The 17530-nt window shown below is 42.6% G+C and overlaps 1 protein-coding gene across 29 annotated transcripts in view; it reads left to right on the top strand.

The window, feature by feature from the left end:
- ANO4 (anoctamin 4) overlaps positions 1-17530 on the top strand; it is a 445360-nt gene that overhangs the window by 280353 nt on the left and 147477 nt on the right. For 18 of the 29 annotated variants that reach the window (XM_084957411.1, XM_021092698.2, XM_084957416.1 and 15 more), the window contains 3 exons: positions 1202-1302; positions 5292-5336; positions 15133-15264. In XM_084957411.1, the coding sequence (XP_084813537.1) occupies positions 1202-1302; positions 5292-5336; positions 15133-15264 (278 nt within the window). Of the gene's footprint in view, positions 1-1201; positions 1303-5229; positions 5337-15132; positions 15265-17530 lie in introns of all 29 variants that reach the window. The other 11 variants (XR_014804231.1, XM_084957412.1, XM_084957410.1 and 8 more) reach the window with 2 other exon arrangements.

The raw sequence follows: 17530 nt of genomic DNA, 5'->3' as shown, positions 1-17530 counted from the left end.
GAGTTCAGCCACGAAAGCCTGACATAATCTTAAACGGCCACATTTTAAATCAATAATCTTCAATTGTAAAAATTTAAATGGCCTGCCGTTCAGAAGCACCCTGCATAAGAAAGATATGGATAAATAATTGACCAGTTTGCTAATTTAAACTGCCCCGGCTTACTGTTTCTCATTTTTCTCCTACTGGCTTCCACAACCCATTCGTCCCTTGGGGAAATGACTTTCCAAGGAAATCTCCTAATTGGCAATGTCCCCTCAGCCAGAGGCAAAGAGCAAAACTTGCTGGGTGGTCAACAGAGTGTGAAGTCCTAGTTGTACTTCCCCAGAGGGAAGTTCTATGTTGATAAAAGCTCCAGAGGTGGCTAAGCTTTGGGGCAGAGAACACAGTCCTTTGAAAAAGCTGGGCTGATACCCAGATTTAAGATTCACCTCTCTTAGGCCCTTTCATCACCACCACCAACTTCTGCCCAGATGACTGAGAGCATCTCTTTTACTTTCTGCTTTCACTGTAATTCTCCCGTGTGCTTTATCCTCCACGCAGCAGCCACATGATCTTTGAACACCTTAATCAAAATGACTTCCCCATGTTCCTAGAAGAAAGCCCGGTCCTCTTGTGTGGCCTGTGAAGCATCCACACTCCATCCCCTGCTCACCTTTTCAGCCCCTTCTCATTATCAGTCTTCATGATTAACACACTCCAGCCCCTCTCCTCCCCTTCCTGTTCCTCCACCGTAGGCCATGCCAGGGCCTTTGCACCTGCAGCATTCATCCCATGCTCTTTACCCACCTGGCTGCTTCTTTGCGTCTCGGCTCATGTGTCCCCTCCTCAGAGGGGACTTTCCTTGACCCTTTGCTGGTGCCCCACCCCAGCTCTTTCTCTCACAACTCTGTTATCCTCTGAACACCCACCACTCTCTGAATTTACCCCTCTCCTTTAAATTGTTTTTGCCTGTCGTCTTTTCTGTGTATATTTGCAGACTGTAAATGCCATTCCTCTCTCTTCTGTTTCCAGCTGCTTCTCCAGTGCCTGGCACGTGGCAGTATGTTGAATGGATGCATACACACATAAGGACCCAACTATGGCCCAAGAATACCCCAGTCTTAAACTCTGTACAAGTTCGTGTGTTCTAAGTTCCAGCTCAGCTTAAACCATAGGAGATGTGAATATGCTTTTCAATGTAGTTTCTTTTTTCTGTTTCAGTCCTCTCTAATAAATAGTGACATTATCTTTGTGAAGTTGCATGCCCCATGGGAAGTGCTTGGAAGATATGCAGAACAAATGAATGTAAGAATGCCTTTCAGGTAGGTGTGAAAGTATTTTCCCCTCCACTCTTTCTGCTGCTAATGTACTCCTCTCTCAAATAAAATAAAACTGGCATGCAGGTTGGAACGCTATTAGAGAAGGAAATCCTTGAAATGTTTCAGAAATGCAATACGTCTTCATGGCCAATGATGACTTCATGGCTTTTTGTGAAAATGTCCAGCTGATTCAGTCCTCAGAAGGTAAATAGTTTAAGTGCCAGCGAGAAAGAAATATTTTCCAAGTGGCATTTTCATTTCCAAAGTGCCATTTTTAAAAACCTGTGTGCTGCTTCTTTGAATGGTCAGACCCCAGGATCAGTGGTGCAGGTCCTTACTGACTGTTCCCTTCCAGAAAAAAAATAAAATCTGCTTCCGTTGAAACAAGTTCCAGAAATGTCAGGAAAATGGCATCTTATTTTTTAAAACGATTTGTTTTTAAATTTTAAAGTCAGGTCATAAATACTGTGCAAACACAAGCATCGATATTTATTCCCAGGGGAAGAGAAGCTACTTTGCATGAAGATAAATAACTTTGCTTAATTATTGAGAAGGTTAATTTTCTTTATCTCACAGTAGATACCATTATGTTCCTATTTTTCCTATAGGTTAAGGAAAAGTGATCATTGGCTAGATGGAAAGGAAATAAAGTATTAAACCTCAAATTATAAATGCCAAGTTATGTGGGAATAATGAAATCTCTTAAAGGAGATGGAAGGGGTTTGTACCAAGGACAGTTCCAAAGAGGTTAGAGAATTAAACACTTTTGGTTCACACTTTGCCAATAAGACCAAGTCAGAGTACAGAAATCAGGCAAATTAGTGCCAATTCTAAAGTATATCTCTTGGGATTTCCCATCGTGTCTCAGTGGTTAACAAACCCAACTATTATCCATGAGGACGCGGGTTCAATCCCTGGCCTCGCTCAGTGGATTAAGGAACTGGCACTGCCCTGAGCTATGGTGTAGGTCGCAGACGCGGCTTGGATCCCATGTTGCTGTGGCTGTGGTGTAGGCCGGCAGCTACAGCTCTGATTGGACCCCTAGCCTGGGAACCTCCATATGCCGCAGATGCGGCCCTAAAAAGACAAAAAAAAAAAAAAAGTCAAAAATGGATGAATAAATAAAGTATACCTCTTAATGAGCTGTGGAAAGTTGTCAAGACAGAGAACCATCTACATTCATAGAAACGAAAAGGAACTAGGGACACATTTAGAGACGGGTGATTTCCGTTCATAGGCCTGTAATGTATCTCCCTGGTGCCTCTGATTTTCTTTGTTTACTTGTCTTTATGTCCTAATACCAATTTAAAATGCAGGCTGGGATTTCTAGCATCTATTTTCCTGAAGGCAAAATTGTCAAGGGAATTGAGACATAGTTCTAAACTCTTAATTTATTTTTGTATTTAAAATGTTACAAAGGAAATCTTAGAACATAAGGATTTTTAAAAAACAATATATAGCTGTATATATTTATAATCAATTTCATTTCCATTGAAAGTTGTTAAACTATAATTATAATTAATGCCAGTTATTTATCAATGTGGATTAATACTATGTCACACTTAAGGACCAAATGGAAAAGAATTCCTATGCTTGGATAGAACCATATATCAGACCAACCTCTTACAGCCAACAGAGCTAAAAAGGCTACCGTTTGATAAAAGAAAGGTAGTAAAACCTAGCGACTCTGATACACAACCTTACCTCCCTCCAGCCCATGCCATAGCAATCTCATCAAACTTTCTGCCAGAACACAGTTCTTGAGCAAAGAACCCAAGCAGAATGTGGAAACTTGAGTCCTGTGAATGCACAGCAAGTTCCCTTAGCACCCAGAAGCATTTCATCTCTGAAGGGCCCCATCGCAGGTAACATTTCTATCTGCTCATTACATAGCAGAAAAGTGCTCAAGTGCTGCCTGCAAGCAGCATTAATACTTTGCATATGCAGCATTCAGAGAATGAGTTCTAGGCAATAAAATGAAAACCGTAATAACTATGAATAATAATCTTTAATGTAGGAATTCCTGCAGGACAATATTTTAGGAGAAAACACTGTTAACATGTGGGTGCTAATTGGCCTTATTAATATTGATGTGACTTTACCTAAACATGGCTTCACTTTGACGCAACTTGATGCATTTAAAATTAATGCTATCATTTTGTCCAATGTTTCAGACTAATAACTCTAGCCTAAGGAGGCATACCTATTTCCAAGGAAGGAATTGCCCTGCCATATCGTTTCGACAAAATGTTCAAACATGAATTTGGATGGCTCTTTAAATGCCTCCAAGAATCATATCTGCATTTATTATTTTCTGTAGGCTGCACTTCTGAATCCCAGATTTAGTTATCCTTGGGTTTTTATTTTATAGTGTTTAAAAGGAAGTCGAGGAATAGATTTCTTATGAGAAATTGTCGATAAAACCTGCTTCTCCTAAATACCTATATGTCCATGGATACATTTTTTTAATAGACCACTTTTAGAGCATTTTTAGGTTTATAGAAAATTGAATAGATAGTACAGAGTTCCCATAAACTCCCTCTCCCCACACTTAGAGTTTCTTTCTTACAGATACCCTTGCATTAGTGTTTGGTATCTTTGTAACCATTGCTGGACCAATATTGATACAGTGTTACTATCTAAAGTCCATAGTTTACTTTAAAGTTCACTTTTTATCTTGTGCAGTTCTCTGGCTTTTGACAAATGCGTAGGGTCACATATGCCCAATCATGGTATCAGGCAGAATAGTTTCACTGCCCTTAAAAGTCCCCTTTACTCCATCATTTCATCCCTTCTTCCCTCAATCCAAACCCTGGCAGCCACTGATCTTTTTGTTGTCTCTGTAATTTTGCCTCTTAAAAGCATGGGATATGTTTTTAGGTTTTCACAAATATGCAAAATAAGTTTCGGTGTATGAACGCCTCCTTTTCTCTAAGCGGGATAGCGCAGTAACAGTTCAGAGTGCATATCAACTGTGTTTATTTCCTGACTGCCCCATTGGTTGAAGCCCAAAATATGGAAAGGGAGATTGCATTTTAAATCATCTAACGTGTGTGCTCTCCATTCAGACCATACCCAGAATTTGCATTTGTAATACTTTTTAAAATGCAGGCGTTCCTTCTGTGGCTCGCGGAAATGAACTTACCTAGTATCCATGAGGATATGGGTTCGATTCCTGGCCTTGCTCAGTGGGTTAAGTTTCCCACATTGCTGTGGCTCTGGTGTAGGCCAGCAGCTGCAATTCACATTCACCCCCTAGCCTGGAAACTTCTATATGCTGCGGGTGTGGCCCTAACAAGACACACACAAATGCAGATATACAGAAGTATAATAGATCCTTAAAAGTCTGATTTTTAAAAAATACTTTTCCAAGATTCCTTGGTTTATGTCTTTAAATCACCTATGTGAAGGGCACTGGTTAGGCAGCCTGCTCTAGTGTGGTTTTTTGCAGCAAGTTATTAATGCTTGTTTGTGTCCTTCCCATACTGTTTGTAAAATATATACATATTTTTATATTACCCTTGCCTATAACAGATAAGAGAAGCTTTCTCTAAACTTAAAGTGCTAAGTAAATGTAGTTAATATAATCATGTGCCCATTAAATTATATATGTTGCCAGCAGCCTGGCAGTCCGTCTCTGTATCCTGAAAAAAAAAAACAAAACAAAAACTTAGCTTAGCTGAATTCGTACTAGTACCAACTGCTCCAAATTATTGCTCTGCCCTGGTTCTGTAGCTGAAGAGCAACCATACAAGATCCTGGTAATGAGGAGAGGAAGCAGTGTCGATGGAAACTATTTCATAAGATTTCACAACTCAAAAATGCACACCCGACGTTCCCACTACATTTCTCACTGTTAATCTCTTTTTAGTTTTTTCTTCTTCACCTCTTACAGGCTTCTATCTTCAATCTCCTTTCCTTCCTTGCTAGTTCAAACTGTAACTGACGATGGGTTTTCTTCTCGACTGGCTTCATTTTTGCTGTTCTTCCAGGAGAAAAATCTATTACCTGCCCCGCCGGTACAAGTTCATGAGCAGGTTAGTAGCATGCTCTGTCATGATGGTGCTTGCTTCAGTGGTTGACCTGTGTGCTCCAGCAATGACAAGGAATGCAAGCGGGGGAAGACAGGTCTTTGTCACCTGGAAAACTGGCTGCCATGCCCAAAATAGCTATGGCAGGTCAGCCTGGGGGGAGGCAAAAAGCAAAGATGGAAATATTCCTCTTTGAATCTTCCCTGTGACTTCTCCACACTTGGGATGACAGAATTCATCTGCAGGTGTGTTGAAACTGTGTTGTTGTCTTTTTTCTCCCCATTCTGCTAGAGAAATTACCAGAAAGCCCAGCTTTTTAGAAAGCATCTTGGGTCTGAATTTTTTTTTTTTAATCCATGCAAACTCCTCCCTCCACTATATCTAACTTGAAATCTTGAAGTGCAGACAATCACCCTCTCAAAAAGCAGATGGTGGAGCTCCCATTGTGGCACAGCGGGTTAATGATCTGGCTTGTCTCTGTGGTGGCAGTTCAATCCCCAGCCCCGTAGAGTGGATGAAGGATCCGGCATTGCCACAGCTGTGGCATAGGTTGAAGCTGTGGCTTGGATTTGATCTCTAGCCTGGCAACTTCCATATGCTGCAGGTGGGGCAGAAAAAGAAGAAAGATGGCTTCTCAGCACCGCCCACCCCACATTGGGCCGGGTCCTCCTATGTTAAGCATATTTTGTTAATAAAGTATGCAGATGTACCCTACTGAGAAGCTTTCCTACTCTCTTTCTTATCCCTTATTCCCACCCCCCCCAAATCATTCTGGTTGAAGATTGCCTTTACTGAACTACGTATCCTTCCAAAGCTTGTTTCTCCTTGGTTTTTGAGCAGCCAAGGATTCAGGAGAGGCATCAGTGATGTCCTTTAATTTGATTCTGATCATTGGCAGTCTAATTCAAAACTTTTAATTGGTCTTATGTAATCATTCACCCTGAGCTGAGCTGGTACTTAAACTTGGAAACCATTGCTTTTGTCTGAAAATCTTAGAGTTCAGTTCTATGAGACATAAGACTCAAGTTAACTCTGTTTATATGCTATTCACAAGGATAAGAGTAGTTGATATGTTTTAGTGGGTTTACTCAAATATATGTGCACTCAACAAAATATGGCATGAGAATGGGCATTAAAAAAAAAATGAGATGTGGTTTCCAAAAATTTCCAAGCAGCATCCTTATTAGCAGTTCTTCTTTCATCAGGCAGTTGCCATGGCATTTGGATTCACCACGGTGAGATTAGTCCCTTGTCACATAATGACCTTCTACAAAAACCTGATGTACATTTTAGCTTATTTCAGTAGTTCTCAATTGTTCTCAAACAATTAGCATCACCTGGAAGGCTTATTAAAACACAGATTGCTGGGCCTGTGCTATAATCCATGACGTAGATTGCTCTCTCTCCACCTGGAAGGCGTGTGAAGGCAAGGGTTGCTCATCCAATTCTCTATTTCTAGTGCCTAGCACATGGCAGGTGGGGCAAATGAATGAATGAATCTCCATACACATGTGTGAGGATTTGCATGGGGGAAAAGGAGGTCACAAAGAAACGCACAGACAAACCAGGGCTGCCTAAAGTGTCATACATAGACTGGGGACTAAAACATCTGCTCCCACTATGGGGAAGAGGCGAGCCATGACGGCTTGAAAGAAAATGATGGTAAAAGAAACCATGTAATCTCGAGGTTGGGTGGGATATCACATGTCATAAGTCCGGTCACTCATTAGCTATTTGAACCTCTACTATATGAACAGCCAGCTCATATCTGAACATTTCTGAAAAGAGGGAATTCCTGAACCCGTCTGTGAATACCTGACTTAAAAAGTTCTTCCTCAAAATAAGCCACAATCTCTCTCTCTTTAGCTTTCCCTCTAAAACACCCAGATTGTAGTTCCACTCCCTGGAGAGGCAAAAGATAATCTACAAAGTAAAACTGCAAGGTATATGGGAAAGATTGTGAAATGATAGGCAAAAGACTTAGCTCTTAGCCAAGTATTTGGTAAACAGGAGATGATGGCAGGTAGAGGGGTTTCTATACTAAGGAACTGGGAGGTAAAAGAAGAATGGAACCTCGAAGGAATACAGGTGTGGTGAGAAAGACGATGATTTTTGTTTTAACAATTCCGTGTTATGACTCACGGTAGATCTTTGAGGTGCTGACGTCCTGAAGCCTTTTGAAACTGATAGCAAAGGAAATAAAGCTAAAGCTGAAGCTAGAGAATCCTGCCGGGGAGACAAGACCGGTAGGGACTATGACCTTAGCCAGGGTAATGGATGGAATTTCCCAGGTCATGATGAAGGGAGGGAAGAGAAGAGGGCAAGTGGCAATTCCCTGGAAAAACCTGCTTTAAGGAGATGGGAAGAAATGGGGAGGGGGAGATGAAAAGGAACAATTTAAGGAGGAGGAGACTGAGGGAGGGCGGTGTCAAAGTACCATGTGAGAGGTGCCACAAGAAGGGATGTTGTTTAGCGACTGATGGATGAGAGATGAGAATTGATTTTTGGTCACCATGGTAACTGCCATGCCAGTGGAGGGCTGGTTCTCAAACTTCAGCATGCATCAGGATCATCTGCAGGGCTTTTTAAATACTCAGATTGCTGAACCCATCCATCCCCGAAGGTGAGGCTCAATAATTTGCACCTCTGTCAAGACCCCAAGTGATGCTGATGTTGCTGGTCTGGGGCTAGTACCTTTTGAGAATGATGACTATAGAATAGAGGTTAACAGAAACCAAATTATAGCTGGTGGCGAATGGATGAGGTGCCGGCAAAAAAAGAGGCAGTCAGGGTTCACTAGTGCCTTGATAGGTTTTGTAGCCAAAAAGGAGAAAGAGTGAATGGGATTTAGAACAGGAGCAAGAAGAGGAAAACAGAGGAGGCTGTGAACATGTGACCAGCACATGTTCTGCATGTGTGGAGAAGGAATGTTGTGAATAAATAAGATTGTGGGAAATCCTTGTTTCTTGAGCTAGAAGAACAGCTTACGAAACACTAATTTTTGGCCTAAAAAAGTTGATGCTACCCAGGTATATAAATCACCACCATAGAAGAATCTAGCCCTTAGAAGGCCCTGGAAGACTCTGGGGGAAAAGATAAAAGGGAAAAAATCCTACTTATGGTTGTGTGACACGTTGTTTCGGAATGGCCTTGTAAGGTAAGCTCCACTGCTTAGCGCACAGGATTAAGTTTGGGACATAAATGTAGTGGTGTAACGTATTGAAGCCCACTGTCCAGTGCAAATTTTTAAATGCAGTTTGTCAGGACATTTTGTATCTACTTTAACCCTTCGCTTCACCTCAGAACAGGCTGATTTAGATGCTGAAGAATGTGTGTGTCTTTATAGCCAGGTATGATGTTACAAATTGAAGGACACAGCTATAATTTATTACCCGAGTCACACACCAGGAGTACCATATTGACTTCCAGTATTTGAAAATTCTCATGTCATGCGAAATATGGATATTTAATTTAGCTTTTAGTTTCATTCATACAAATGCTATTTCACTTCATTAATCCATGAAAGCACCCTTGAAACAAACTCCTTTCAGGTTCAGAGAAATGAATTAGAAACGGTGGCGTTTCTGAGCAGGCAGAAAAATAAAGCATCATTCCACAAACGCCTTTATTTGGAAAAGCCATGTGATACCACAGAGCACACATGTAGTTCAGGTATGTGTTTTTGGAGTAAATGCTCTTTTCATTCACATGCTTGGTCTATTAAAGGACTCTTATCTTTGGGCAGGCTTACAGGTATGATAAACTGCCTATCCAAGAAAGAAAGGAAATGTATCCTCTTTCTTCTGCCCTTTTTTTTTTTTTTTTTTGCCCCCACCCACCAAATAGTACAAATGTAGTCTGCGGAAGATGTGCTTACAAAGTAACAAATCTGATGATTGTGGGTGGCTTGTATGTGTAGCTGAAGTCTCATTACTACTCAAGTCATTTTCCCTCTGCTCCCCCATACATGTCCTGCCTGAAGTTCTTCTTTGCGATGCCTGGCAGAATGAATGCTGGACCCTACTGCATTACACATTCAGTGCCATCCCAATCTTAGCAGATGAGTACACAGGCAAAGTGACAAAATGGCTTGGATATCTCCAGCCTCATCCTAAATTATTATAATTATGTAACATATATATGACATTAATATATGTCAATGTTTCCAAAACTTTGGACTCTTCTGTAAGATATTTACGCTGTGCCCCAGTTGGTAGCCCTGGTGACCTAAAAGAATGGCATTAGCTTCCAAAGATCCCTAACCCTTATCCAAGGAGAGGCTGCAAATACTTGGCTTGAAGAAGAGGAAAAAGAAACGCAAGCCTCCTGTTGTCTGCTTCATTTACTCTAATGCAGGTTTGTGTATAGTGCCTCCATTAAAACACAAACAAACAAAAAACCAAAAAAAAAAAAAAACCTTCATCTCTAAGTGCTCTCTGGGCATATTATCCCTGAAAATGTAATCTTTGTTTGAAACCTGATGCTATTATTATAATATTCTTGTCTGGGGAAAAGCTGGTGTCTGTGCAAGTGGCCTGTTTCATTTAATTCAGCCTAATTAACTTTTTAGTATAAATTCTCTCCTGGGTTGTTAGGGGTGCAAAGGAAAGGCCCTTGTTTTGCTTTGTTTTTGCTTCTTGGGATATATCCTCAGCATCCACTTTGGGATTCTGCGCATAGCCAGTGATTTATAAAGGCCCGCAGACAGGTTAGCCAGTTAGGAGTGAAGTCCTTTGCATGTGGCCTTTTCTGTAATCATCATCATCCCTGAAGGCGGGTAGGATTGTCTGCCCTTTACAGCTGAGAAAACTGAAGTTAAGTTGTTTTAGGCAGGACCTTCCCAAGGCACATTTCTGAGGCATACCCTGCAAAGGTACAGCCCCACAGAGGTGGCAGGTCTTTGCCCATTTGTTTGTGCTTGTGCTGTGCTGCCAGCTCTTCCCAGTTTCCAGGATCTCACCTGTCATAAACGGGCATTTGGGGGAGGACACTGAACTTACCATCAAAACAACTTTCTTAAGAAAGTAACTCACCTTTTAGTCCAGATGTTAACTTGACAGGTCAAGGCCACAGATGCCCAAGTGGATGGTCCATCTTCTCTTTATTGATTTGCCTGTGTTGTGTAAGAGAGCTTTGGCTCAGTAAATGGCAGAAGTGGAACAAGGTGACAGTGTATCCAACCAAAATCAGTGCTGTCTTTTCCCTGTCAGAGGAGACTTTATAAAGTAAGTCCCACTCCTGTATTGAAGGGACAAATGGAATGCTTCCCAGTTATTGGTTTCTTGACTTTTACAGACCAAAGTAAACTTCAGGTTTACCTGTTTGGGAATGTCTGTGAGATGCACAGACCTCAATATACAGGTGAGAATCATAGCTCTTGAATGTCTGTTGAGAACTTGGTAAATGAAAGGTCATTGTCATCATTGTTTTCTTTGTCCTGGAAACCACCACTAAGTTGAGCATTTTGTACATCCAGGGCATTGTGCAAACACTTATTTATTATCACCAATGCTTCCTTCTGTCATGGGTGTGTTAGATCAGAGAGTTTTAGTTTCTCACCTAGCATGGCACTCACCACTTTCAAGCTGGGCAATAAGGATGTGAATCTACTTCCAGATAAATCCAGAGTCATCATTCTATATGAAAGCTTTCCATTATGTGCTGTGAAAAGGAAAGCTCTTTATTAACCCATTTCTTTAAAATGATATAGCCAAGATAGTATTGCTGAAATTGCCACCAACATGTATTTAGAGAGCATCCAATTAGATCATTTAGGGGATGAGGATACTAAGGCTTGTTGAGGCTAAAAGGTTTATTCCAGGCATCCAGCTTGAGTCTCACTCTTTCCAGCCTGGTGGCTTTTGCACTGTGTCTCTCCTTTGCAAGGGGGAAGGGGACCCTCACTGAAGTTGAGAAGCATGGTATGAGGACAGCAGTGGATTTGTGGAAGAGTGGCCACTTGTCATCCACGCACGGAGGGACAGACCTTTGTTCCCAGAGCCACTTACCTGGGAGGTAGGGGCAGCGTGTGGAACATTGGCCTCAGCCCTTGGGAGCCTGGCTTGCCGAGATCAGGTCTCAAGGGGAAGATTGGATGGAGACTGTTTTGAGAGGTGTGTTAGTTTCTCATCGCTGTTAGGACATATGCTGCACCCTAAGCTGCATAAAACAACACAAATTTATTAGCTCAATTCTGCAAATCAGACGTCTGAGTTGGGACAAGTTTCAGCTGGTGTCTCTTACTCAGGGTCTCAGAGGCTGAAATCAAGATGTTGGTGAGCCTGGCTCTTGTCTAGAGGCTATGGGGAAGAACTGGCTTCCAGGCTTATCCAGGTTGTGGCACAATTCAGTTCCATGAAGTTGTAGGACTGAGATCTCTGTTTCTTGACTGGCTATTAGCCAAAGGTCATTCTCAGCTTCTAGAAGCTTCCTATGCTCCCATGCTTTGTCCCCTCCATCTCCAAGTCAGCTTTGGCTGGTTGAGTCCTTCTCACACTTTGAATCCCTCTGCCCTCCCCTCTGCCTTGTCTCTCCTGTCTCCAGCCAGAGAAAGTGCCCTGCTGTTAAATGGCTTAGTGACTCAGCGGATCCACCTGAATATTCCAAATGCTCTCCCTGATTTAACCTTCCTTACATCTGCAAAGTCCCTTTTGCCACATCACATGACATATTGCCAGGTTCTGGGGATTAGGGTGCAGGCACCTTTGGGAGGCTGTTCTGTCAAACAGAAAAGGACACAGACTGCTGATCACATCTGAAGAGTTTTTCTTCTCACTGTGAGCATGCAGCCTGGCATGTGTGACGGAACTGGGACAATCCATGCTTCATCTTGCTGCTTCTGCTCTAGCTACTCCAGGAAAGCCCAGTTCATGCTCACCACCTTCTATCCCCAGCTATTGTCTTGGGAGGGGGTTATTTTAAAGATATCTTTGAATAGCTTTCTTCTGCCATGGTGTTTAAAAACCCCAATTTCTCACTTTTAAAGAATTTTTTAAAAGAATTTCCCTCACTTTTACCTTAGTCTCCGAGGTCTTCAGGAGTTGTTGATGACACTGCTATCTGCCTGAGAGCTTCTCCAAAGCATTTCATGCACATCTTCTTTTATAAGCCTCCTAACAATCCTATGAGGTCAATAAGATGGTGATGATTCCATTTTAAAACTCTCGAAAAATAAGGCTCAGGATGGTGAGTGATTTGCAGAAGGTCACACAGCTGATAAGCCACAGGGCCAGGATTTAGGCATCCCTAGTACAAACCCCAGCTCCTTTCCCCAAGCCAGACAGCCTCCCCTCACTCCCTTTTCCCTTCCTTTCCCCTCATTTTTCAATAAATTAATCACTTTCATCTTGTTCTTCTCTTTCTCTACCATTTCCACATTTCATTTAAATTGTGGTGCCACAAGCTGGTTGCTGACAACTGCCATTTCATTCCCATAGAGTGTTTATGCCTGAATTTTTACAGCTTTGTTTTTATCCACCCGGAGCACTGTACCCATCTGGGTTTAATTCGTAGTCATTGCATGCAGAGCCTAGATTCCATGCGAATGCAAAGTTCGCAAAGTGTAATCCGATTAGTGCTACAGACTGGAGATGTGTGGGAGGTAAAAGCTCTATTATGAAAAACCTCTGGGCCAGAGTCTTCTTTCGTGAACAACTTTTAAGGTAATCACATGAAATAAAGCCAAGAGCCACAGGGAAGGCAATCGGCTTAGACTAGGAAGTCTAATTTAAGGACTAAATCATTGAACTTGGATGAGTGATAGATGCCGGTGAAGCATAATTAACCTTGAATTGAAAAGCAAAAAGACAAAAATGTTAAGAGGCAAACTGGTTGCTCAAATTCTTGGGGTTTTTTTTTGGGGGGGGCGGGGAGAAGAAAAGAAAGTAATAATTGCCAGTGTTCACTGTGTTCCAGTCACCGTTCTGGAGAGTTTATGTACATATTGATCAGTTAATTGTCACAACCTTATGAATTAAGCATCATTTTCATACCCATTTTACATAGAAGAAATTGAGGCATAACAAAGTTAAATAACTTGCCCAAGGTCACACTGCTCATAGTTACAGAGCCAGGGCTTGGATCTAGGCACCCTGGCTTCAGAGTTCATGTTCTCAACCACAGTGTGATATTGCCTCTCTGAAGCTCATCACATCACTATATTTTTAAAGTATCTTTAAGGAGATGATGGAGGTGGGGAGGAGGGACCAGGAGGGTGAAGGATGAGGGCAATGGGAACCTTTTCTCTTTTTAAGTCTTTGGGCCAGTCTAAGCTATTATTCTTCTCTGGCTGCATGGCCCGGGGTAGACTCTTTACTTCTCTGTGTGTATATGTGGTGGGGACAGGTCCTCTTGGAGAGGAGGATTTTAAAGAAGCTGGAGGATTCTTTCCAGTTTGAACTTTCAGGGACTCTGGAAAAAGCATGGCCACCACCAACCAAGCAGAGTTGGAGGTGAGGGTACGGTTGTGATGGGGCTGAAACAATGCTGAGGATAAAAGGTGGTAAAAGAGGAGTTTACTCTTATTTTTCATTTTGATTGGTTACATAAAAAATAATCTCCTCAGCTGGGATTTTCACTAAAAAGGATAAATTGCTTTGTAAATAATTTTGACTCCAAGAATAGCTCAAATTTCCTGTGTTTTCAGTTAGTAGACTTAGAAGGTATTAAAGATTTTTGTCCCTAGAGAAATGTATTTCTTCTATAGCCTTTAATCAACTACTTTGATGAGGGTGATCTCTAAGACTGAGTCCAAAATCTGTATCTTGGTCCCGGCTTTATTCACTGACTGGGTAATTTGGGCTGGATAATCACCCCCGACCCCCCACCATAAGTGTCTCTTGTGGTGTTTAAATGAGAATGGTACCTGGTCAGTCTACTTCACAGAGATGCTATTTGAGATGTGCTCTTGGAACAAACATTTTTCCAGCGGTACAGATACCTGAGGGAGTTTGATCACTTAAAAGTCTATTGTGGTATTTGCTCCTTCTAGTGTTTGGCTATGAGGGAGTGAGAATCCAGTCACTTAGAAGCCAGATGTTTTCATCAGCAGAAGTTGGAGGGAACAGGGAGGTAGCCAGGGAGAAACCGTGGCTCGAAAACCACTTTGGGGACAGCATTGTTTTCCTTGGCTTGGCATCATCATGTGCTCTGGCCGGAGTGACGTATGTGTGTTATGATGCCCCAGCACCATGAGAATCATGGTATCAGCTTGAAATGAAAAGCGACATGAAAGCTAAAGAGAATGCCATCTGCTGAGAGGCTACTTGGGGAAGATGTGAGAGACAGGAAGCAAACTGACATTGAGCTCTCGTGTACAGTCCCCCCTCTAGAATGTGCTATCAGCCCCCCACCCAGAGGCAAGTACAACTCCAGCTATTCCCTGACCTCAGATGGGGATATTTTCCAAGCACACAATGAGTTTCTGGTACCTGCAGGATGGAAGAAGTCAAGGTCTTGGCTGCTTTGCTTAAGGGAGTGTCAGCTTTCTTCCCAGAGCCTTCCAGCCTTGCTTATGACTCCTTTGTCATTCACTGACATGTGGGTAGATACATGACTTACAGCTGCCGTACCTTTGGCAAAAACATCAAAGTCCCTTGGTGAGATCCCAAAAACATGGAGTCATGGCTGTCATCTTTCCATCTCTCCAGGGAGGTGGGATAGGGCTATTTCATCATTTTATGAGTGCAGTGAGAATGCCAGGAGTGTGGGGGTCATAACTACAGCTCTGTGGAGACTTCCCTCCTGTGTTTTGAGGCAATGCTGACATGCTGTACCCTTTGGTCTTGCCTTTCATGTACCACAGGATCGATAAACAAATAAGCAGGTTTCGGAGATGGTTACCTAAGAAGCCAATGAGGCTGGACAAGGAGACACTGCCAGACCTGGAGGAGAATGACTGCTACACTGCCCCTTTCAGCCAGCAAAGGATCCATCAGTGAGTGTTTCCTGTGAAAGCCTTTGTCTTACTCAGGATGTGCAGCTGTGATAGAGCCCTCTCCTGTGCGTCTTTGATTCCTTGACCTGTGGAAGTATCATCATAGTGCCTTCCTCCCCTGGCCATCCTGTGAGTGTTCATGTCCCTTTTATATTAGTCAGAGTAAGCAAACTGCTCTAACAGACAATCCCCACGTTCCCAGTGGTGTAGCACAAGAGAACGCTCATTCATAGGCATGTTGGGTGGTTCGGAGACCCAGGCTCCTTCTGCCTTGTGGCTCTGCCAAAGCCCAGAACCCCCTTCAGGCTCATCTGCCTGGATCCAGCAGGTAGGGAGGCTGGTCTACACCTTCCCCTATCAAAAAGAGGGGTTATGGGTTTTCTGTTTCTTTTTTAAATCTCAAATCATCTCTCAGCTTCCCTTCCTTCAGCACCTCACCAAATTGCCCTAGGAAATGCCACATTACCTAGCAGCTGGCTTCCTGGCTCATCCATCAGCCTCTGAACAGCAATTTATCACTTTTTACATGTGTGGTGATGGGGGCGAAGGGGTGTTCTCTAAGTAATTGAGCCTTTGAGGAGTTGCAAAAGTGATAAAAAATTGACTCAGAAGCTGCTTAAATGACTACAAATCATAGCCAGATGGTTGGGTTGGTGGCAGGAGAGGACCATGGCAGAGACTGAACAACTAGGCAAAGCCAGCCCCTTCAAAGAGGGATAAATCAGGTCAGTACCGTCTCGCTCTTGGCCAGACTTCCGGAATTCCTGGCTCTCCCTGCTCCAGCCATAGTGACAGCCTCAGTAAAAATGCCTTACCTGAGGGAAGGAAGGGGGTGACAGATTTTTTTTAAAAAATATGTTGACGATTTTGCAAAAAAAGAAAATAAACAATGGCAGTTGTCAAGTTGCAAGGAACTCAAGGTGGGGGCACATTTCAGCAACAGAGAATCAGTTAAAGCCCGTGGACATCTAGGGGGCAAAGGAGAGAAGAAAAATCAAAGAATAGCTGCTGTGCATCAAAATGTATAATGTGTACTGCAAGAGAAGCAGCTCAGTCAGCCTCTGAAATAGCCAAACTCTGGATTCCCACAGGTTAGATTGCTGCCAAACAAGTCACATTATGTGAACGCTTAGCTTAAAAGGGTTATTGAGGAAGACGTGAAACTCACAGCCCAACCTCAAAATCCTAGTACAATCCTCCATGGGAAATGAGAACTGAGCAGGATTTCATCTTAACTCAGAGATCAGGGCCTAGGATGTTGTCTTCAAAGATGAAGACAGATGAAAGCTGATGTGTTCTCACTCTCAATTTAAACCCTCACCATGCTGTACTGTTCATATTGAAGTTTCTTATACAAGTGGTGGTTTGTTTTTAAATCCTTCTGGAGTTGAGTCTGATTTACCTGCAGGTTTTCACTTTGCATCTCAGCTGCCTGAGAGAGTGCCTAGCACAGTGTAGGAGAGTCTCAACAATTTTGGATGGATGGATGGATGGATGGGTGGGTGGATAGATGGAAGAATCAGTGAAATATATGGTGTGTGCCTGGGGTTTGTTTCACTTCAAAGGGATACAGGTAAAGTGGAAGAGTGCTAGTTATGTTTCCTAATGTTCTGGCTTTAGAACAGAGTTTTTCAGCAGAATTCTCAAAATCAGAAGCACCTGGGCACCCATCCGGGTCTCCAGCGACTAAAACTGAGAATCGCATATATACAAGTATCTCCAATTGTATAATAAATGAGGGATGATAGCATGTAGGATAGAGGGATCCGGCCATTTCTCACATAGGTTTGTGCAACTTTTTTGACATGTTTGGGCATTCACTCAGTGAATAATGGATTCATTCAACAGTCACTAATTTGATGCCTACATCTTGCCAGACACTGTCTGGGTACAGAGGATATGAAGATAAATAATACAGTCTCAGAGTTTCCCTGGTGGCATGGTGGGTTAAGGATCTAGCATTGTCAGTACTGTGGCTTGGCTGCTGTAATGGCTTTGATTTCTGGCCTGGGAACTTCTACATGCTGTGGGTGTGCCAAAAAAAAAAAAAAATTACGCAGTCTTGGCCACACCTAGTATACAGAGTAGACCATTTAAAATAATTGTAAACGGTCTGCTGGAGGTGACTTTAAAGAGAGCTCCATCTTCCAGGAAGGGAGGTGGGTAGCAGATGAGGGTGGATCACAAGAAGAAAATGCTTGAGGTGAGGTGGGCCTTAAAGGATAACACTTGCCCAGGTAGGTAAGGGGTTCACATCCCCCAAAGA

This window comes from Sus scrofa, chromosome 5 (assembly GCF_054392235.1).
Source record: "Sus scrofa isolate SSC_HxYL_T2T_F1_AM1 chromosome 5, Sscrofa_HxYL_maternal_Yorkshire_Landrace_v2.0, whole genome shotgun sequence".
Taxonomy (NCBI): domain Eukaryota; kingdom Metazoa; phylum Chordata; class Mammalia; order Artiodactyla; family Suidae; genus Sus; species Sus scrofa.
Note: the sequence above shows the minus strand (reverse complement) of the source record. Positions and strands in the feature narration are given on the sequence as shown.